The 17,421-nt window shown below is 37.9% G+C and overlaps 1 protein-coding gene across 3 annotated transcripts; it reads right to left on the bottom strand.

Annotated features, from left to right (window-relative positions):
* Positions 1-283: 283 nt before the first annotated feature.
* Positions 284-17,206, bottom strand: rbm17.S (RNA binding motif protein 17 S homeolog). 3 transcript variants are annotated; one of them, XM_018254312.2, is made up of 13 exons: positions 17,047-17,206; positions 15,367-15,421; positions 14,588-14,724; positions 12,880-12,996; positions 12,059-12,225; positions 10,133-10,230; positions 8,773-8,829; positions 6,987-7,128; positions 6,057-6,208; positions 4,492-4,568; positions 4,238-4,336; positions 1,372-1,444; positions 284-504 (listed from the first exon to the last, which is right to left on the bottom strand). In XM_018254312.2, exons 3-13 carry the CDS (start codon positions 14,708-14,710, stop codon positions 407-409), a joined length of 1,203 nt encoding a protein of 400 aa, XP_018109801.1. In that variant the 5' UTR covers positions 14,711-14,724; positions 15,367-15,421; positions 17,047-17,206; the 3' UTR covers positions 284-406.
* Between the last annotated feature and the right edge of the window lie 215 nt (positions 17,207-17,421).

Genomic DNA, 17,421 nt, shown 5'->3' with positions numbered 1-17,421 from the left:
GTAGCTCTTGTGAAAGGGGCAAACCATGTAAATATCTACATAGACAGTTAGTTCTGCTATTATTTTGCCACCATACACTTATTTAGGGCTCACACATCCTTTGATCTCTGATATATAAAAATAAATCCAGTAAACTCCACGTACAGGTCACATACAGACTGTAGCTAACACCGCCATATTGCTCAATATGCCCAAGCATTATCCTTCTGCTGCATTTATTAATCATGAGATTTGGCCGGACAGCCACAAAAAAAATGCAGTTTCAAAGGTACAGAGACAAACATTTACCATTTTAAAAATTCTTTATACTATAAAAATGAAAACAAAGTTTAATCACAATAAACGTGACATATATTGTAAATATTCCCGACTTGCAGACAGTAGAACAACGATAAAGCATTTCAAATTAATCTCCAAGATCCAGAGTTCTGAATTTGTCGAGGTTGTAGAAAGAAGCCTTTACTATTCGGCCACCGAAATACCTCCCATTTAGATCCACCACAGCTGAAATTAAGCAAAAAGATCAGTGGTAAGTAACAAATTATATGATCACTCAAAGGAAAACATTTTCTAACCCCATCATATAGTAAATTGTAAATGAATTGTAAATGTTGTAAACAACATTTCAAAGACTTGCCTTGGCCTTATTGAGGGCTTTAAATCCTGTTATCCCAGGCACGCGGTTACCCATGGACAGGAGTTAGAGAGCGTAAGATATCTCATGACATAACCAGTCCATTTTGCATTCATTGATAGATGATGTCTCTTACTCATGGATTCCCTGCATTTCCAAGTTATGGGAACTTTGAGTTTTGAGCTTTAGCTTGCAGTTATGAGAAGGTCACATTCTAACACACAAAATGGGACTTTTTTTCTACCCCTGCATCCCATGTGTACACATTCATATAAGCATCAATGATCTGCAATTTGTTTTCATACTCATGCCATACCATACCATGACCATACTCAAGACCAAATGCCAAAGGATCTACTTATGGATTCATTATATCAAATTAACACTGAGTAAAAAAGATTAAACAATGGTTTGTGCCAATTCATTGGAGTGGCTGCTAATTTGTACCCCCCACTGGCTATGGACACACAGCAATGCCCATCTCTTTCAAGAACTAATCACAGCTGGGTCAAATATTAGGTGAACAGGCAGAAAACATTTTTGGGGGCTTGAGTATGAGCATGACTTGAGTCGGAGCATGTGGCTTTCACTTGTCAAACTTAAAAGGTGATGTAGGTTACTAATCCTGTGTGTATTACAAAACCTCATTAATGTTTCTTTGACAAACCAGTAACCAAAAAGGTTTATTTTATTACCCAACGCTCAAAATAGCAGTTTACGTAAGACAAGCAATTTACCTTTAATTGCAGATTCGACCCGTTCAAATTCCAAAAATATTCTTACAGCCTCTTCCTCCGGTGCACCAGGAATCTGGAAATAAAAACACACACACAACACTTGTTACAGAAAGTCACCAACATCTTTTGAGACATCGAGTCCTGTCAGCAGGATAAAGCAGCATTATGGTTAACAATAAAAGGTAAATACTTGCCTTTGCATTTGTGCCACTAACATAGTGTTACAAATCTCAAAATCCTCTAATAGCCAAAACCTATTAAAATGTATCAAACCATATGGCCAAAATACTTTTACGTCAGATTCTACCCTAGTTTTCCCACATAGGCTCATAGAGAAGGCACCATTCATTCTGACAGATACAAAGAGATTTTGGGGCAACATATGCTGCCATTCAGACAATCTTTTTCAGAGAAAGCTTTGCTTATTCCAGCAAGACAAGACAATGCCAAACCACATTCTGCATGTAGTAAAAGACCAGACCTCACCAGTCACCTATCGAATACATTTGGTACATTATAAAGTGAACAATATGAAGGAAATCCCACACTGCTGAGATGAAATCCCATATCAGGCAAGAATGGGACAACAGTTAACTTTCAAAACAACAGCAATAGGACATATTATACACTGAAAGATTCAGGTTAGCAGGGACCATAACCACAGAACAGTTTAAGCAAAAAAAATAGAGTCTGACGGCACCTTTAAAGGACCAGTAACACCAATTTTTTTTATTTAAAAAAATCAAAACTATACCCTCCAAATAATACCCATATCCTACTACATGTTCCATATTTACCTTGGGTTTAGCTTAAAAATTCACCAATAAAAATCGCCTCCATGTTGTTCAATACATTTTGAAAACAGGCGAAACGGCGATCAGCAACTGCAGCTCTGTCCTATGTGCGCATCCCTGACAGCTCTCCTACTCACATGACTTCCGGTTCAGGACTGAACCCGGAAGCAGCTTCATTTTCAAGGCAGACAGCGGAGGATTCGGATGCTGATATTCTCCTCTTATGTGCTGGTAGAGGCACACACTGAAAGGCTGCTGGCTGCTGCAGATCATCGCAGGAGGGGAGAGGCAGACAAACGGAAGGGCAGGGGGAGAGGCAGACAAACGGAAGGGCAGGGGGAGAGGCAGACAAACGGAAGGGCAGGGGGAGAGGCGAACAAACTAAAGGCTGCTGCAGAAGATCACGGAAGGGCAGGGGGGAGAGGCAGACAAACGGAAGGGCAGGGGGAGAGGCAGACAAACGGAAGGGCAGGGGGAGAGGCGAACAAACTAAAGGCTGCTGCAGAAGATCACGGAAGGGCAGGGGGGAGAGGCAGACAAACGGAAGGGCAGGGGGAGAGGCCGACAAATGGAAGGGCAGGGGGAGAGGCAGACAAACGGAAGGGCAGGGGGAGAGGCGAACAAACTAAAGGCTGCTGCAGAAGATCACGGAAGGGCAGGGGGGAGAGGCAGACAAACGGAGGGCAGGGGAGAGGCAGACAAACGGAAGGGCAGGGGGAGAGGCACAAATGAAATGGCTGCATCAAATGATCGGTTGAGGAGAACAGATAAGACCACACTGACAGCGTGGAAGACGCTTAGGGGTAACTAGTGGTTGCTAGGTGACGTCACTTCCAGAAGTGACGTCACAAACCAGGAACTTCCAACCCAAAGAACAGGAAGAGATTCACAGTGGCGCGCAGGCAGGGAAAAATAAGCTTTTCTACTGCTGCAATATGGTGGGGCCCCTTGGAAAACTTTTTTTGACTTTCCTTACTAGGAAGCATGATGCAGCTGCATATTGGATGTTAGTAATGTAAGTACATTGATTGGGACTGGGTTCTCTAAAAGGTGTTACTGGCCCTTTAAGGGGGTTATTTATCAAAGTCTGAATTTATCTAATTTTCTGATAAAAATCCGCACAGGTTTTTTTGGCTTATTTATTAATACACTTTCCTGAAAAATTTGTTTGCCGGTAAAAATCTGAAAAAAAATAGTGAAAAGTCTTAAGATTTTTTTGGATTTTTAAACCGAGAACTCTGAAAACTTCGGGGTATTGCCAAAAATCCAGCGCACATCAAAAAAATCATTGGGACTTCTCCCATTGACATGCAATTTTGACAGATCTGAGATTCCGGATTATCAGATTCTGACTTTTCTATCCTCGGGGTTTAATAAATTGTGAAAAATTTTTGATTTTTTTTTTTAAGTCCCATTTTATAATTTAAATAATTTTGCATTCTTTTTTAAATAACTCCCTAAGAGTTTGATGTGGCCTGGCTGGCTTTTATTATGAACAAAATCAACAGTTTCAGCTTCCACATAGGATTAGCAGTCCCGATTTCACACCCACACTGGTGTATACAGAAACAAAAATATATACAGCCCAGAGTCATCTGTTACATACAGTCTCTCCAGTCACTTTTTGCTTTCACAAAACTTCAGCTCAGTGGTGAAACACAGTCTCCTTTCCAGCTACTCACACACACTCTCCCTCAGCACAAGAAGATCTCCACAGGGCCTCACACCCTCTTCCTTTAGGGGGCACTGAGGTACAGTCCCACACCCCTTTTATCGTCAGCTCACCTGCAGCCTAAACAGACAGCTACCTCTAGCTGGGCAACTGCAAAACTCTAAATGGAGTATGGAATGGAAGGGCCACCCTGCTCTCATCCATTCACTTCAGGAATCCATTGATCCGGCTTTTCCTAAGCCAGCAAATAAACACAGCCATGCGTGCTACAATACTATACATTTCCCCTCGAGTTTATTGTTTTCAAGTCTAATACTGGAGAAACACACACACACACAATCACAATCTTTTCCAACACGTCTCTTACAACACACACACACTATATACATATAAAGCTTACCTCAAAAATGACACATCTTCCAACTTTGCCGTATTTTTCACATTCTTCCTTTGTTTCACCTTCCAGTTCTTCATCAACTTCTCCTGCACCTACCATGTTCTAGAGATGAAATCAGCAGAATGAGAATCTGGTAGTCACAACAAATACATCTAGTCTGTCTTCCACAGGCAAAAAAGAGCACAATTTACTATACTGCCCTAGGAAACAATTAATATGTTTTTGGCCTATGCAACTTGGACTATTGCCCTTCTTACCCGAAGCAAAACTACTTTAGTTGGATTCTTCAGCATTTCTGTTAGAGGGTTGTGGTCTGCTTTCTTAGCTGCTTCAACTGTAAGATGATATTTTTAAATTAATTCACTTCAAATACAAAAAGGGAGCGTGAAATATTACAGAATTAAAAAAAAAACCACCAGCATCTACTGTACAATATAAAGCACAACACACAAAATCTAGAGCGCTCAAACCTCATATGCCGATTATTTTGAACAACGCTGTACACACGGATATTATCGGTGGCCCGGGTGCTGCGCCCCGAACCCTCAGCAAGGGGAGATTCCAAATCAACCACACCGTACGATAGGCACGCACTCAACGGGACTCCAGGCAGCGGTAAAATCCAAAATACTCGAGTGCATGCCTATCGTACAGTGTGGTTGATTTACTGTACAATATATACTTACAGTGCCAACAACAGACACTTTGGATTTAGAAAGTGCAAATCTAATGCTATATAGTAAAGTAAAGCAGAACACGGACATTCATATATTTTCATTGAAGTAAGGAATCTGCTCTGTCAGGACTTAGTGAAACTCTTTAATTGTGGAGACTTTGGCATTTTGGCCAATACAATAGCCTTTACCAAAGTGAAAAACAACTCACAACTCTTATCATATACCGTATATACTCGAGTATAAGCCGACCCGAGTATAAGCTGAGGTACCTAATTTTACCTACGAAAACTGGGAAAACGTATTGACTCTAGTATAAGCCTAGACACAACTACATCCCTGTCTCCCAGCAGCGCACATTCTGCCAAAGCGACCCCCCAGTGATCAACCGGACTTCTTTGCAAAGTTGATGGTGACAGAGAATTGAACGGATTACTGTGTGCATTGTCCCACTGTCCCACTACCATGTGCAAAGGGTGCTGTTTGATATTGCCATCACTGTTAATCTTTTGTATAACCAACAGAGGGTGCTGTTTGATATTGCCATCACTGTAAATCTTTTGTATAACCAACAGAGGGCGCTGTGTGATATTGCAGTCACTGTTAATCTTTCATATAACCAACAGAGGGTGCACTGTTATTCTTTCATATAACCAACAGAGGGTGCTGTGTGATATTGCAGTCACTGTTATTCTTTAATATAACCAACAGAGGGCGCTGTGTGATTTTGCAGTCACTGTTATTCTTTCATATAACCAACAGAGGGCGCACTGTTATTCTTTCATATAACCAAGAGAGGGTGCTGTGTGTTATTGCAGTCACTGTTATTCTTTCATATAACCAACAGATGGCGCTGTGTGATTTTGCAGTCACTGTTATTCTTTCATATAACCAACAGAGGGCGCACTGTTATTCTTTCATATAACCAACAGAGGGCATTGTGGGATATTGCAGTCTCTCCCCAAGTGAACTGTTGGTATAGGAATGATTGAAAGTGACTGCAATCTCAGCTACTCGGGTCGGGTACCGCTGACCCCAGTATAAGCCGAGGTAGACTTTTTCAGCACATTTTGGAAGCTGAAAAACTCGGCTTATACTCGGGTATATACGGTACATGAATCTAAAAATTGTTACTCAAAACAACAAACCTTTGTCAGCTAAGTCCCCAACGATTATTTTGCCTCCCCTCTTGCTTGTCTTTTCAACAGAAAGTGCAGTGCTTAGACCCTGCTCGTGTTTTCCCAGGCCTTGTCCTTCCCGGAAGCCATACTTTTGCATGATTTTGTGGGCAACAGTGCCACTGCAAAAACATAAACAAAAAATGAGTACACACAACCTCTGCCTCATTTTTTCCTTACAGTAGCTGAGAGTAAATATGAATACATGTACACAGGCAGCAAATGTATCATGGAATTTTGTCCATTCCATACTTCAGTCAAATTACCTAAAATGTCACTATATTGTAATTTTAAATATTCCTATGGATTTGCTTAATGGAAATATCTAGGTTAATGGCACAATAAGACTTTTTTGATAGCCACTGTGCTCAGGTGGAAAACAGTGTAAGACACATTGTATCTGCCTGTCAGGTAAATATTCAGTTTGGTAATATTATAAAACAAGATTGATCGCATGTCTTAGAGACGATTAGTACAAAAAATATGACTAATGCCAAACAAGCATTCTGCCATGTTATGATACATTAGGTACTGAAGATCTTGATAGTACACAAAAAATTAGGCCAATTGCTTGGCTACCAGTTCAATATGTGGATTATGTAGGTGGTCATGCAGTTGATCACTGTGTACTGTATACATTCCATTTTAGTCGTGGACAACCATCTTTTCTTTTCTGCCCACCTAACACCTTGTATGTTTACCTAATCAAATATTTGGTAAACGCGGTGTCCTTCAAGGCTACATTTGAAAGAAAGAGAAATGGGAAGACCATGTCTGGGGGAAATAAAGGCTGCTGTGAATACTATCACTGCAGTTGGACACACCCTGAAAATGTTATGTCCCACAATTAATAGTAAACAATGCTGTGCATAATACTCTAAAAAAAACCATAATCCATACCCCATATTTGCAAGAAAAGAATTGCTGGGCCCAGTTGGTGATCTTGGCCTCTCTGGCTCATCATACATAGGTGGTGGAATTGCAGCTTTTCCCATCGGTGGTCGTGGCCTTGGCTCATCATCATCATAAGCAGGCACGATAGCTATAGCAAAAATACATAATTAGAGCACAATTTGTAATGCAGTTGGTAAAATAACTTTTCTGTCCATCTTTAGCAGTTCAATAGAAACAATGATCCATTTAAAGGACAAACTATTTTTGTTGCTACTCTAACAACAATTAATTAGAAGGATCAATACCATAGGCTTCACGCAGAAGGCAAGTCTTTTTGATTTCATGGTTGGTTTACAAGCAGCATACTTGATTCCAAAGTAATGCAAATGCATTGTGCACTATAACTTTAGAATCAATCAAATATTTATTTAGCAGGCAGTTGAGTGGATACTCAGTATTATAAAACTACAAAAGCTTATCAATTTCTGGCGTGGTTTACTTGTGAACAGTCTCCATTCAATGTTCTGGCACCTGCCATAACTTGAAGGAACAGTTCAGTGTAAAAATAAAAACTGGGTGAATAGATAGGCTGTGCAAAATAAAAATTGTTTCTAATATAGTTAGTTAGCCAAAAATGTAATGTATAAAGGCTGGAGTGACTGGATGTCTAACATAACAGACAGAACCCAACTTCCTGCTTTTCAGCTGAGTTAGTCAGCGACTTAAAGGGGGGCCACTTGGGACATAACTATTCAGTGAGTTTGCAATTGATCCTCAGCATTCAGCTCAGATTCAAAAGCAACAGTTATGACCCATATGGCCACACCTCAAACTGCCTGGTAACCAATCAATGGAAACCAAGAAAGCTGCAAGGCAGGAAGTAGTGTTCTGTCTGTTATGTTAGACATCCAGTCTCTCCAGCCTTTATTGATTACATTTTTGGCTAACCAGCTATATTAGAAACATTTTTTATTTTGCACAGCCTAGCTATTTACCCAATTATTATTTTTACTTCGAACAATTCCTTTAAAGGGGCTGTTCATCTTTAAATTAACTATTAGTATGATGTAGACACTGATATTCTAAGACAATATGCTATTGGTCTATTTAGTTTTTTTTGTTTGTTTAGCAGCACTCCAGTTTGGTATTTAAGCTGGTTGTTAGAGTCTTATTTACCCTAGCAACGATGCAGTTATTTGAAGAGAGAAATTGAAATATAAATAAGAGAGGGAATGAATAGAAAGATAAGTAACAATACGTAATAACAATAAAACTGTAGCCTATAAGAGCAAGTTTTTTTTGGCTGCTGGAGTCAGTGACCCACATTTTAAAGCAGATGAGAAGGGCAAAAAAATATAAAAAAAAAAATGTAATAAAGAACAATTGAAAAGTTGAAAGGATTAAGGTATAACATTCTAAAAGTTAACTTTAAGTGAATTACTGCTTTAAATGGTGCAGTGCCATTTTATACATTTAAATGGTAAATAGTGAATAAGAAGCTCAACTAAGTTTTCTTAACTGATTAAACAGATGTATACAAGCAGAGGCTGTTAATTACGATCATCCTTTTTAGATTTATATAGTCATCGCTGTCAAATCACAGAACTAAATGAATCGCCATCTAGTGGTCATAAAACATGGGAAAGTTGCCAAACTCTTTAAAAGCAAGATCAAAGCCCACAAAACATTTGGCTAAAAATGCTATAGCTGATGTTTGGAGCTTAAAAAAAAAAAAAAGTTCTTATTTTGTCAAACGTTCCAACAATGTATGGATCCACAATGAGTTACTTACATTCCCTGTCATTTTCCATAAGCGATGAAGGTGGTGCGATGGCTGCTCCTCCCATTGCTACAAAGAAATAATATGAAATATGTGTGTAACAGCATTTTTATTAAAACTGTGCTATTTATCTAGAAAACATATTTAATTAAAGGGAATGCCAAATTGCTAGGCTACCCTGTGCAATTATAGTTTATTTCTTTAGACCCCATGTCAGCTCTTCTTTTCCTCCAAAAATGCACTAGCCAAGTGTAGCACGCAGTCATACTTTTCGAGTGCACCAGCATCCTCTATGCCACCCTGAGTGAATACATGTTCAATCCTATTGGGTTTATTTTAAAGTTTACATCACATTAATAGACTTCAGGTATGGAAAAAATCAATTAACCGGAAAACACCAGGTCTCAAGCATTCTGCATTATAGATCCTACACTTGTATATTGCTTGCATGCAAACATAACTGGTATAAAGGTATAACCTACTACCTAGCAGAAGCTAGCAAATGATATTGAGCAGCATGGCAACATGAATGTTTTTCCAAATTACAACAGATTCTTATTAGAAAATAATGTCTCCTTCAGTATGTTCAGTTGGAAAACAGACATGCCAGTGGCTACAAGAAAACAAGTACTGAGTGGGTACCAAAAAACAATATCTATAATATCTTCAGGCCTGTTACAAAAAAATGAATAAAATAGCACAGTATTCACCCAAGTACCAGGAAATATGTTGTAACATCTTTATAATTTCTGGAAATCACTTTTTTCCCCCCAAATACTGTACTTGATTTTAGACAAAAACATTTTCATGAAATTCTGAGACACATGCAATATTTGTATGAATGTTCTATAGTTCCTTTTAGCAGAATTTCTGAATAAAACCATAATTTGAGGAACATTTGCCCTTGAGCAGAAAGCATTCGTCTCAGAAGCAGATATCATGATGTAATGTATCTAAGTACTGGGGATAAGCAAGGTCAGAATCTGTATTTAAACTGCACATGTAAAAGAGATAATCTCTTAATCTCATTGATGGAAACACTCCCTCCATATTTATCCTCATCAACTCCATTTACACATTTATAAGACGCCTATATTGAACCATGAGATGGAATGTGACAACTATGAACACTATTCCTCTGCAGGCCTAATTATTCATGCAAATAAGCGCACTCATAGCCAAAATGAATTGTATATGTACATAATTGTATGAGATTCTTACTGCTTAAATAATAATATATCAGTGTGATAAGACACATAATTAATTTAGAGAGAAATATATTTGAAATCATAGATATGTAAATTTTTGGAGAAAACTGGTTAAAAGTGTCTAACCTATCAAGTCACCTTTAATAGTAAAAAAAATGTCTTACGTCTTTTTCTCCTTTCTCGTTCATAATCTTCATCTTCGTCAGACTCTGGGTCAGGTCTGCGAGAAAATCCACTAGCTTCATGCCTGTCTTTACGTCTCCTAAAAAAATTTAATTACAGTCACTCAACAGTGAAATGTGGCATTTTATTGCCTGATATTTAGATAAGAATTCAGAGTTCCTATTGTAAGTAAATTGCTGAGTGCTGCCACCTTACCTTATTGAACGATATTTTCTTAGTAAGGATCTATAAGGTAATACTTGTTGATGATATACTTTTACAGTGTAGGACTGGCCAACCGGGATACCAGGAAAACTCCCGGTGGGCCAAAGTGTCAGTGGGCCCTAATGCTGCTAAACTTTTGGCCTATTTCATGGCCATTCCCTATTTTATGAGAACAAAGAGGCTAAATAAATGGAATAATAGATTATAGTATATAAAGAAAACAAACTAGGAGAATAGAGGTTGATTGAGGAGATGAAGAATATTAGTACTGAGAGTGGGCCTCTGGTCTAAGGTTTTATGGTGGGCCCCTGATCTAAGGTTTTTGGGTGGGCCCCTGGTGTCCCAGTCCGACACTGTACTTTTATGTCACCTGTTTGGGTTTATAAGAACATATATATGGGTGTTCCTTACAGACCCAACTAGACATTCTAGAGAAATGGTATGGGAGGTGACAAAAAAGGTTGTAGATGGACAGCTTGTGAGAAAAATAAAAATATCAACTGGTTCTGCTTTTACAAGTTAAAACCCACGACATAAAACGTAACAAGAATCTCAGCAGATAATTTTATGTATATATAAATACACATCACACATTTATTTTCCAGTAAGAAAAAAAAGCTGCAAAGACTGTAAAAAGACTACCAGATTAACGAAAATCCAAAAAATATTGATTAAATTAATTAAATAAAAAGATTCAAATAAATGTTAAGCTCATATCACACTGCAAACTGGGACACAGCAGTGAGTTTATGCCACATAAATGAAAGGCACATGGCATCAAAAAGATTATACGTATTAAACAATAAATCCCTTCCCATGACCTGACGACTATAAGATATGGCTGTGAATAAATCCTGTCTGAGCTGCAATGCTTCTCTTTCCAAGAATCTGATTACTCTAGCTACTGGCAGCCAGTTTCATACTTAAAGGGGTTCTTCAGCTTTAAATAAACTTTTAGTATAATGTAGAGTGATATTCTGAGACCATTTGTAACTGGTTTTAATTTTTTATTATTTGTGGTTAATGAGTTATTTAGCTTTTATTCAGCAGCTCTTCGATTTTCAAGTTCAGCAATCTGGTTGCTAGGGTCCAAGTTACCCTAGCAACCATGCACTGATTTGATTAGGAGACTGAAATATAAATAGGAAAGGGCCTGAATAGAAAGATGAGTAATAAAAAGTCAATAACAATATACATGTAGCCTTACAGAGCATTTGTTTTAGATGGGGTCAGTGACCCCCATTTGAAACCTGGAAAGAGTCAAAAGAAAGTGGCAAATAATTTAAAAAAAAAAAACTAGACAAAATAAATAATGAAGACCAATAGAAAAGTTGCATAGAATTGGCAGCTGTATATCATACTTAAAGTAAACTTAAAGATGAACAACCCCTTTAAAGGGTACTTCAGGCAATATGCTTATTGTGCCTATCTTTTATTCAGATGCTAAAGAATCCTCTATTGTGAAACCCCATCGGATACGTGTAAATCTAGCTCCATGTTCTTGGTACCTAGAACTGTAAGTTTTAAACAGTTATCTATCACAAAACAATTAAACAATAGCATGTCCACTCTTCTGAGGCCTGCTTCCAGTATGATACCATGAAGCCATATTTACGGAATACATTAAGATAAGAAGAGCATGGAGCTTGTGTTAAACCCTGTTTAAAAACTAGATCCCCTTTAAATCAAGCATTTCAACATACTTTTCCCGTTCTTCTATTTCTTTCTGCCTTTCCAGTTCCCGCTGACGTTGCCTCTCCTCTCTCTGACGTTTAACCACCTTTTCATATTCATTAGGAAACATGGGGTCATATTCATCTGCCAAGGGGACCAGAACTTCACCAGCTGAAAACCCACTGGGAACAGACTCCTGTTATAATAAGGCAACCAAAAAAATATCTAATAATAAAAAAATCTGAATGAAAAAATAATCCACACTACAAAGGCTAAGCCAGCTACGAAAACATACATCAGTTTAGCATTGGAATTAAAGGGCAACTACACCACTAAATTAAACCTTCAGGACATTTCCTTTAAGAGCATCAGTTATTTTACATATCTTTAAAGATGCCTCAAAAAACTTGAAATTAAGACAGAATTACGAAATTTGAGGAAAAAAATCAAACTTGATTTTAACCATAACAATGCTACTGTGTTATTTTTTTTGTTTAAGAAAAGCTCAAAATTTACCTACATATAAATTAACAAATGGCTGAATACAAAACTTTCCAAAAACGATTGGCTAAATACTGAACGCTCAAGTCACATTTAGTCCAGAATGTCAAACAGCTTTAAGGGCTTCAATTCTGTTCTACTGAACACTTAAAATTCTGCCAAAAGCAACCCTTCAAAAAAATAATTAGGCCAAATCCCAAACCAAATACTGGATTTAGTCGATCCCTATTCACATTCTCAAATAGTAACATAACCAAGAGAAAATCTGTTTGACAAAAGAGAAAAGTGTCTGAAAACTGCATTTAAACAGACAAAAATAGAATTTGACAGGTATGTAGATAAATATCACCTTTATTCCAGCACCCACATGGGGGTGTGTGTCTGCAATCTGGCGTTCTTCAGCTGCACTTCCTCTCTTAAGATCAATGACAGGAGCAAGAACTGTGCTCTGCTTTGTTCGCTGTGTCTTAAATGAAAGAATATATACAGAAAGGTTAGTAATAATAGATGTAGCACAACAATTATATTAATTTAGCTAGACTTTCAGTTAAAGTACTAATGTCAAAAAACTTTAAAGCCTTTGCATAAATGTAAATATACAATTAACCAGCAATGAACTTCAGCTTCAGAAGCGTTAATGCCATTATATCAACAAGCAAATATGAGGAGGTAATTTTTTGTCCCACCTTGTGTTTTATACCTTTCGACAAAAATTAGCTCTTGTTGTGAACTAGTGACAAAAAACTGTTTAGCAGAAGTTAAAAAAAAAATGGTGCTAAGAAAAAAATAATTTAGAATGTAAACCCAACTAGGGATGCACCGAATCCACTATTTTGGATTCGGCCAAACCCCCGAATGCATTGCGAAACATTCAGCCAAATTCTAAATGGAATCCTGATTTGCATATGCATATTAGGGGTGGGAAGGAGAAAACATTTTTTACTTCCTTGTTTTGTAACAAAGTCGCGCAATATCCCTCCCTGCCCCTAATTTGCATATGCAAATCAGGATTCAGTTCAGCCACGCCGAATCCGAATCCTGCTGATAAAGGCCAAATCCCGAATCGAATCCTGGATTCGGTGCACCCCTAAACCCAACCAAAGCAGGCCATACCTGAGCCCCATGAAGAGGGCCAAATCGGCACCCTCTACACCAAATACGTGGTCAGACTGGCTGGACAATTCTGTACAGGATGAAGTCTTCTCTTGACAAGTCTGTCCAGTGCCCTCATATTATCATATCATCATTTCATGATCATATGATCATTGGCCAGAGACCAAAGTAACTGCTTAGTGCAATCAGGCCCAACAACGGGATAGCCAAACCAGACTAAAATCTGCTTTTTTTGGCAACCTTGGAAAAATTAGTGGCTTTTCTATTGCAGCCTGCTTATGTAAAACACAAAACTAAAATACAACCAGCATTCTTTTAAGACCATGAACAAAAAAAAAGGAAATCTAAAGGTAGCCATACACACACACACACACACAAATAATAGCGGTTAACTCAGCCATTCCAAATGGTCAGCAGGTTATGGATACTGATAAGGCCCAAATAAGAAGAAAGCGGACAGGCACTCCAACCCAGACATGTAAAATCAAAGTTACTTTATTGAACATGGGCATCAGCTCAACCTTATGCATTTCAGTACAGCAAGATACAGCACGAAATGGGTAAAGCTAAGCTGTTGTCTCAACAAAAGTAACTTTGATTTTACAAGCCTGGATGACTGAAGTGATCCCCTTGAGTGCCTGCCAACTTTGTTTATATGGTTTATCCACTTGACAATACTGCCAGGTGCCCTGAGCACTCCATTATACAAGTCAATGTTACTCCTAGAATATATTTTTTCAAACCAATGGCCTGCCCAACTGATATCTGGTCAGAAAGGATGGGTTGGAAAATCCAAATGGGCATAGCCAAGGGGCTATACGAGCTGGAAGACACAATTTGTCAAGCCAATGGTAAGGTTGGCAAAACAGTGGATCTTTATGGCAAGCTTAAAACAAATCTGACTCATAGCCTTCATTTGATCACTTAAGTGAGGATCAAAGTACCTTTGCTTGTGTAAGAGCTGCCTTTTTAACTTGCAATTGGGATTGTAATAATTTGAAGTTTTTTGACCATCCTTCTGTCTTTGAGTCACTAGTCTCCACAGCAAGATCATCGTATAAAGACATTGTATTGCTTTAACCTGAAAAACAAACTATTGGTTAATATACCGTAAATATACAAAATTTTGGTCGATGGCACCTTCTTAGATGAGGTGCTATGTTATACGGCTCAGGACATGGACCTTAAATCCTGTACAATATAAACAGACATTCGTCAAGGGCTTTCATATTTTGTTACCCCAACAAAGACTGAATGAAAATATATTGTAATCTAAGTACTATATTACTAAATCTGAACAGTGTTGAAAAGGCATTGGTAAGTTTCATAGGCCAGAGAACACTTCTGGTTGAAGCCAGCCAATAATGGCAAAGACAAGAATGGAATGTGGCTGTTGAGAAAGTACTATTTTATTGTTATCTTTTGTAAATTATAGCTACATATTCCACTAATAAAGCAGCATATAACAAAATAATTCATTTCAGCCTTCATAGATTACATTTTTGACTAACTATACAATAAACATATTTTTTATTTTGCACTGTCAATTTAGCAAGTTTATTTTTTACACTGAACAGTTTATTTAAAAAAAAAAAAGTCCCTAGTAAGGATGAACCAAGTCTACAGTTTTTGGATACAGACATTTACCAGAGTCTATGGGAGACTGCCTTTCCATAATGTGGAGCTTTCTGGATAACAGGTTTCCAGATTACAGATCCCATACCTGTACTGTAATTATATCAGCTTCAAAACATAGATGAATAATAGGAAAATGGAATCTAAGGAAATAAGAAAAGTCAGTCTGATTAAACTAAATTAAACTTACTAAGTACTTGAGGGTGTATTCCATCAGGAACAAGGGCCTTTTTTATATTTTATTTTTAATATACAAAGACATTTAATAGTATTAGCCCCTATAGCTGTCCTAACAAACCCAAATATTGTTCACATATCAGGCAATCTATAACACATGACCTATACATTAAATTAGACACTGTAGGGAGTAACACTTTATAGAGTACCCCCCAATTACAGACAGGTAAGTTTGATATCTGCAGTGGGTAAATTATCTGAACGTTTGTTAAAGGGGTGGTTCACCTTCAAGTACTTTTAGTATGTTATAGAATGGCCAATTCTAAGCAACTTTTCAATTGGACTTTATTATTTATGTTTTTTCTTAAATATTTGGCTTCATCCTCTGACTCTTTCCATCTTTCAAATGGGGTCGCTGACCCCTTCTCAAATGCTCTGTAAGGCTAAACATTTATTGTTATTGCTACTTTTAATTGCTCATTTTTCTATTCAGGCGCTCTCCTATTATTATTAAAACCTCTTTTTAAAATCAATGCACAGTTGCTAGGATAATGTAGACCCTAGCAACCCGATGACTGCTGCTGAATAAAAAGCTAAATAACTCAAAAACCACAAGTCATAAAAACAAAATTGCAAATTGTCTCAGAATATCACTCTAAACATCATGCTAAAAGTTAACTCAAAGGTGAACAACCTCTTTAGGGAATCACATTCAAGATATTTTTCAGAACAATGGGGTTATAAGTAGTGATAAATGTGACGTTATAAAGGACAGAGCATAACAAACATGTTTAATTGCTTTTATGATAACATTTGCAGGAAGTAGATCAACTTGGATTTGCCAAACCTTTTAATTTAGTGCATAAGGGATTCTAAAGTAACGTCCATTGGTCTTGGTAATGCTGTTCATATATGGTTAGAAAACCGGCTAAAGCATTGAAAAATTGAGTTCCGTATCAACGGTACATTATTTACTTGGCCCAGGCTTCTTAGTGGAGTCCCGCAGATTTTTGTATTGGGTCCAATTTAATGTATTCATTATTAACTAAGAGAAGGGCATTATAATCAACAGATGTGTGTTTGACACAAAACTATGCCAACCAGCCAAGGAGGGCCAACAAGGTATTGCTTATTTAAAGGGTTATAAATGCAATGGATTAGAAGTATTTGGTCTCCAGAGCTCAGAAAAGATATTAAGCAAAATAGAGAAAATCCTATTAACTGCAACTAAGCTACTATGGTAGGAAGAAAGTCAAGAGTTGGGAATATTTACACTGGGGAAAAGACAATTAAGAGTAGCTGATAACCATGTATTAATAAAGTGTCAGTGTTAGTAGGTAGTGCAGCAGCTACAATGGCATCTAGTTAGAGTACAAGAAAGGGCCTTTCTGCCTTATGCAAGTCGCGATTCTTCGAGTGTAACATTTTAGTGGTGAGATGGAACTTAGCAATGTTTGTACGATCACAAACACTGAAATTAGGTGACAATGGGGTGTCAATACTAAAAAAAAACATAAACAATGACAAGTACATGAAGAGATCACAAACATGTAGCGGTGTTACACAACTGCGATCCATCAGTTAAACATACCGCCCAACAAGCTGGACAGTTGCTATTTTCTTAATGCAGCCCGCAGTCCTGTATCGCTGCTTAAACGTCCCGCAACGCCGATCACATTCAGCACCTTGGCTCTTGCCGGGCAGCTAATAGTGATGTCACTTGTCTCACGTCGCCATAGTTTGGCGTCACTATACTTAAAAAAAGCGCAGTGACGCTACACGTAGCCATTTTGCGGAGTGACGAAGTACGTCGGCGCTGCACAAACCTAAGCCCCGCCTACTCTACTTACCCAGTTTGACAGAATAATTCCACTCCAATAGTTACTCATAATCAGACTATTTTGAGTTTCAGCCTAGTGTTTTCTTTAAAGACTAGTACAATATTTTTTCACACTTCATGGACAAT

Source organism: Xenopus laevis, chromosome 3S (assembly GCF_017654675.1).
Source record: "Xenopus laevis strain J_2021 chromosome 3S, Xenopus_laevis_v10.1, whole genome shotgun sequence".
Taxonomy (NCBI): Eukaryota; Metazoa; Chordata; class Amphibia; order Anura; family Pipidae; genus Xenopus; species Xenopus laevis.
This window is presented reverse-complemented; position numbering and strand designations above follow the sequence as displayed.

Bases quoted from the DNA above. Each gene is read 5' to 3' on its own strand.
- rbm17.S (XM_018254312.2), bottom strand. From the start codon at position 14,710: ATGTCTTTATACGATGATCTTGCTGTGGAGACTAGTGACTCAAAGACA. The intron at 10,231-12,058 runs GTATGTTGAAAT...AAATTTTTTTAG, and splicing joins GAAATAGAAGAACGGGAAAA to GAGACGTAAAGACAGGCATG. The intron at 7,129-8,772 runs GTAAGTAACTCA...TTTTTGCTATAG, and splicing joins TATGGAAAATGACAGGGAAT to CTATCGTGCCTGCTTATGAT.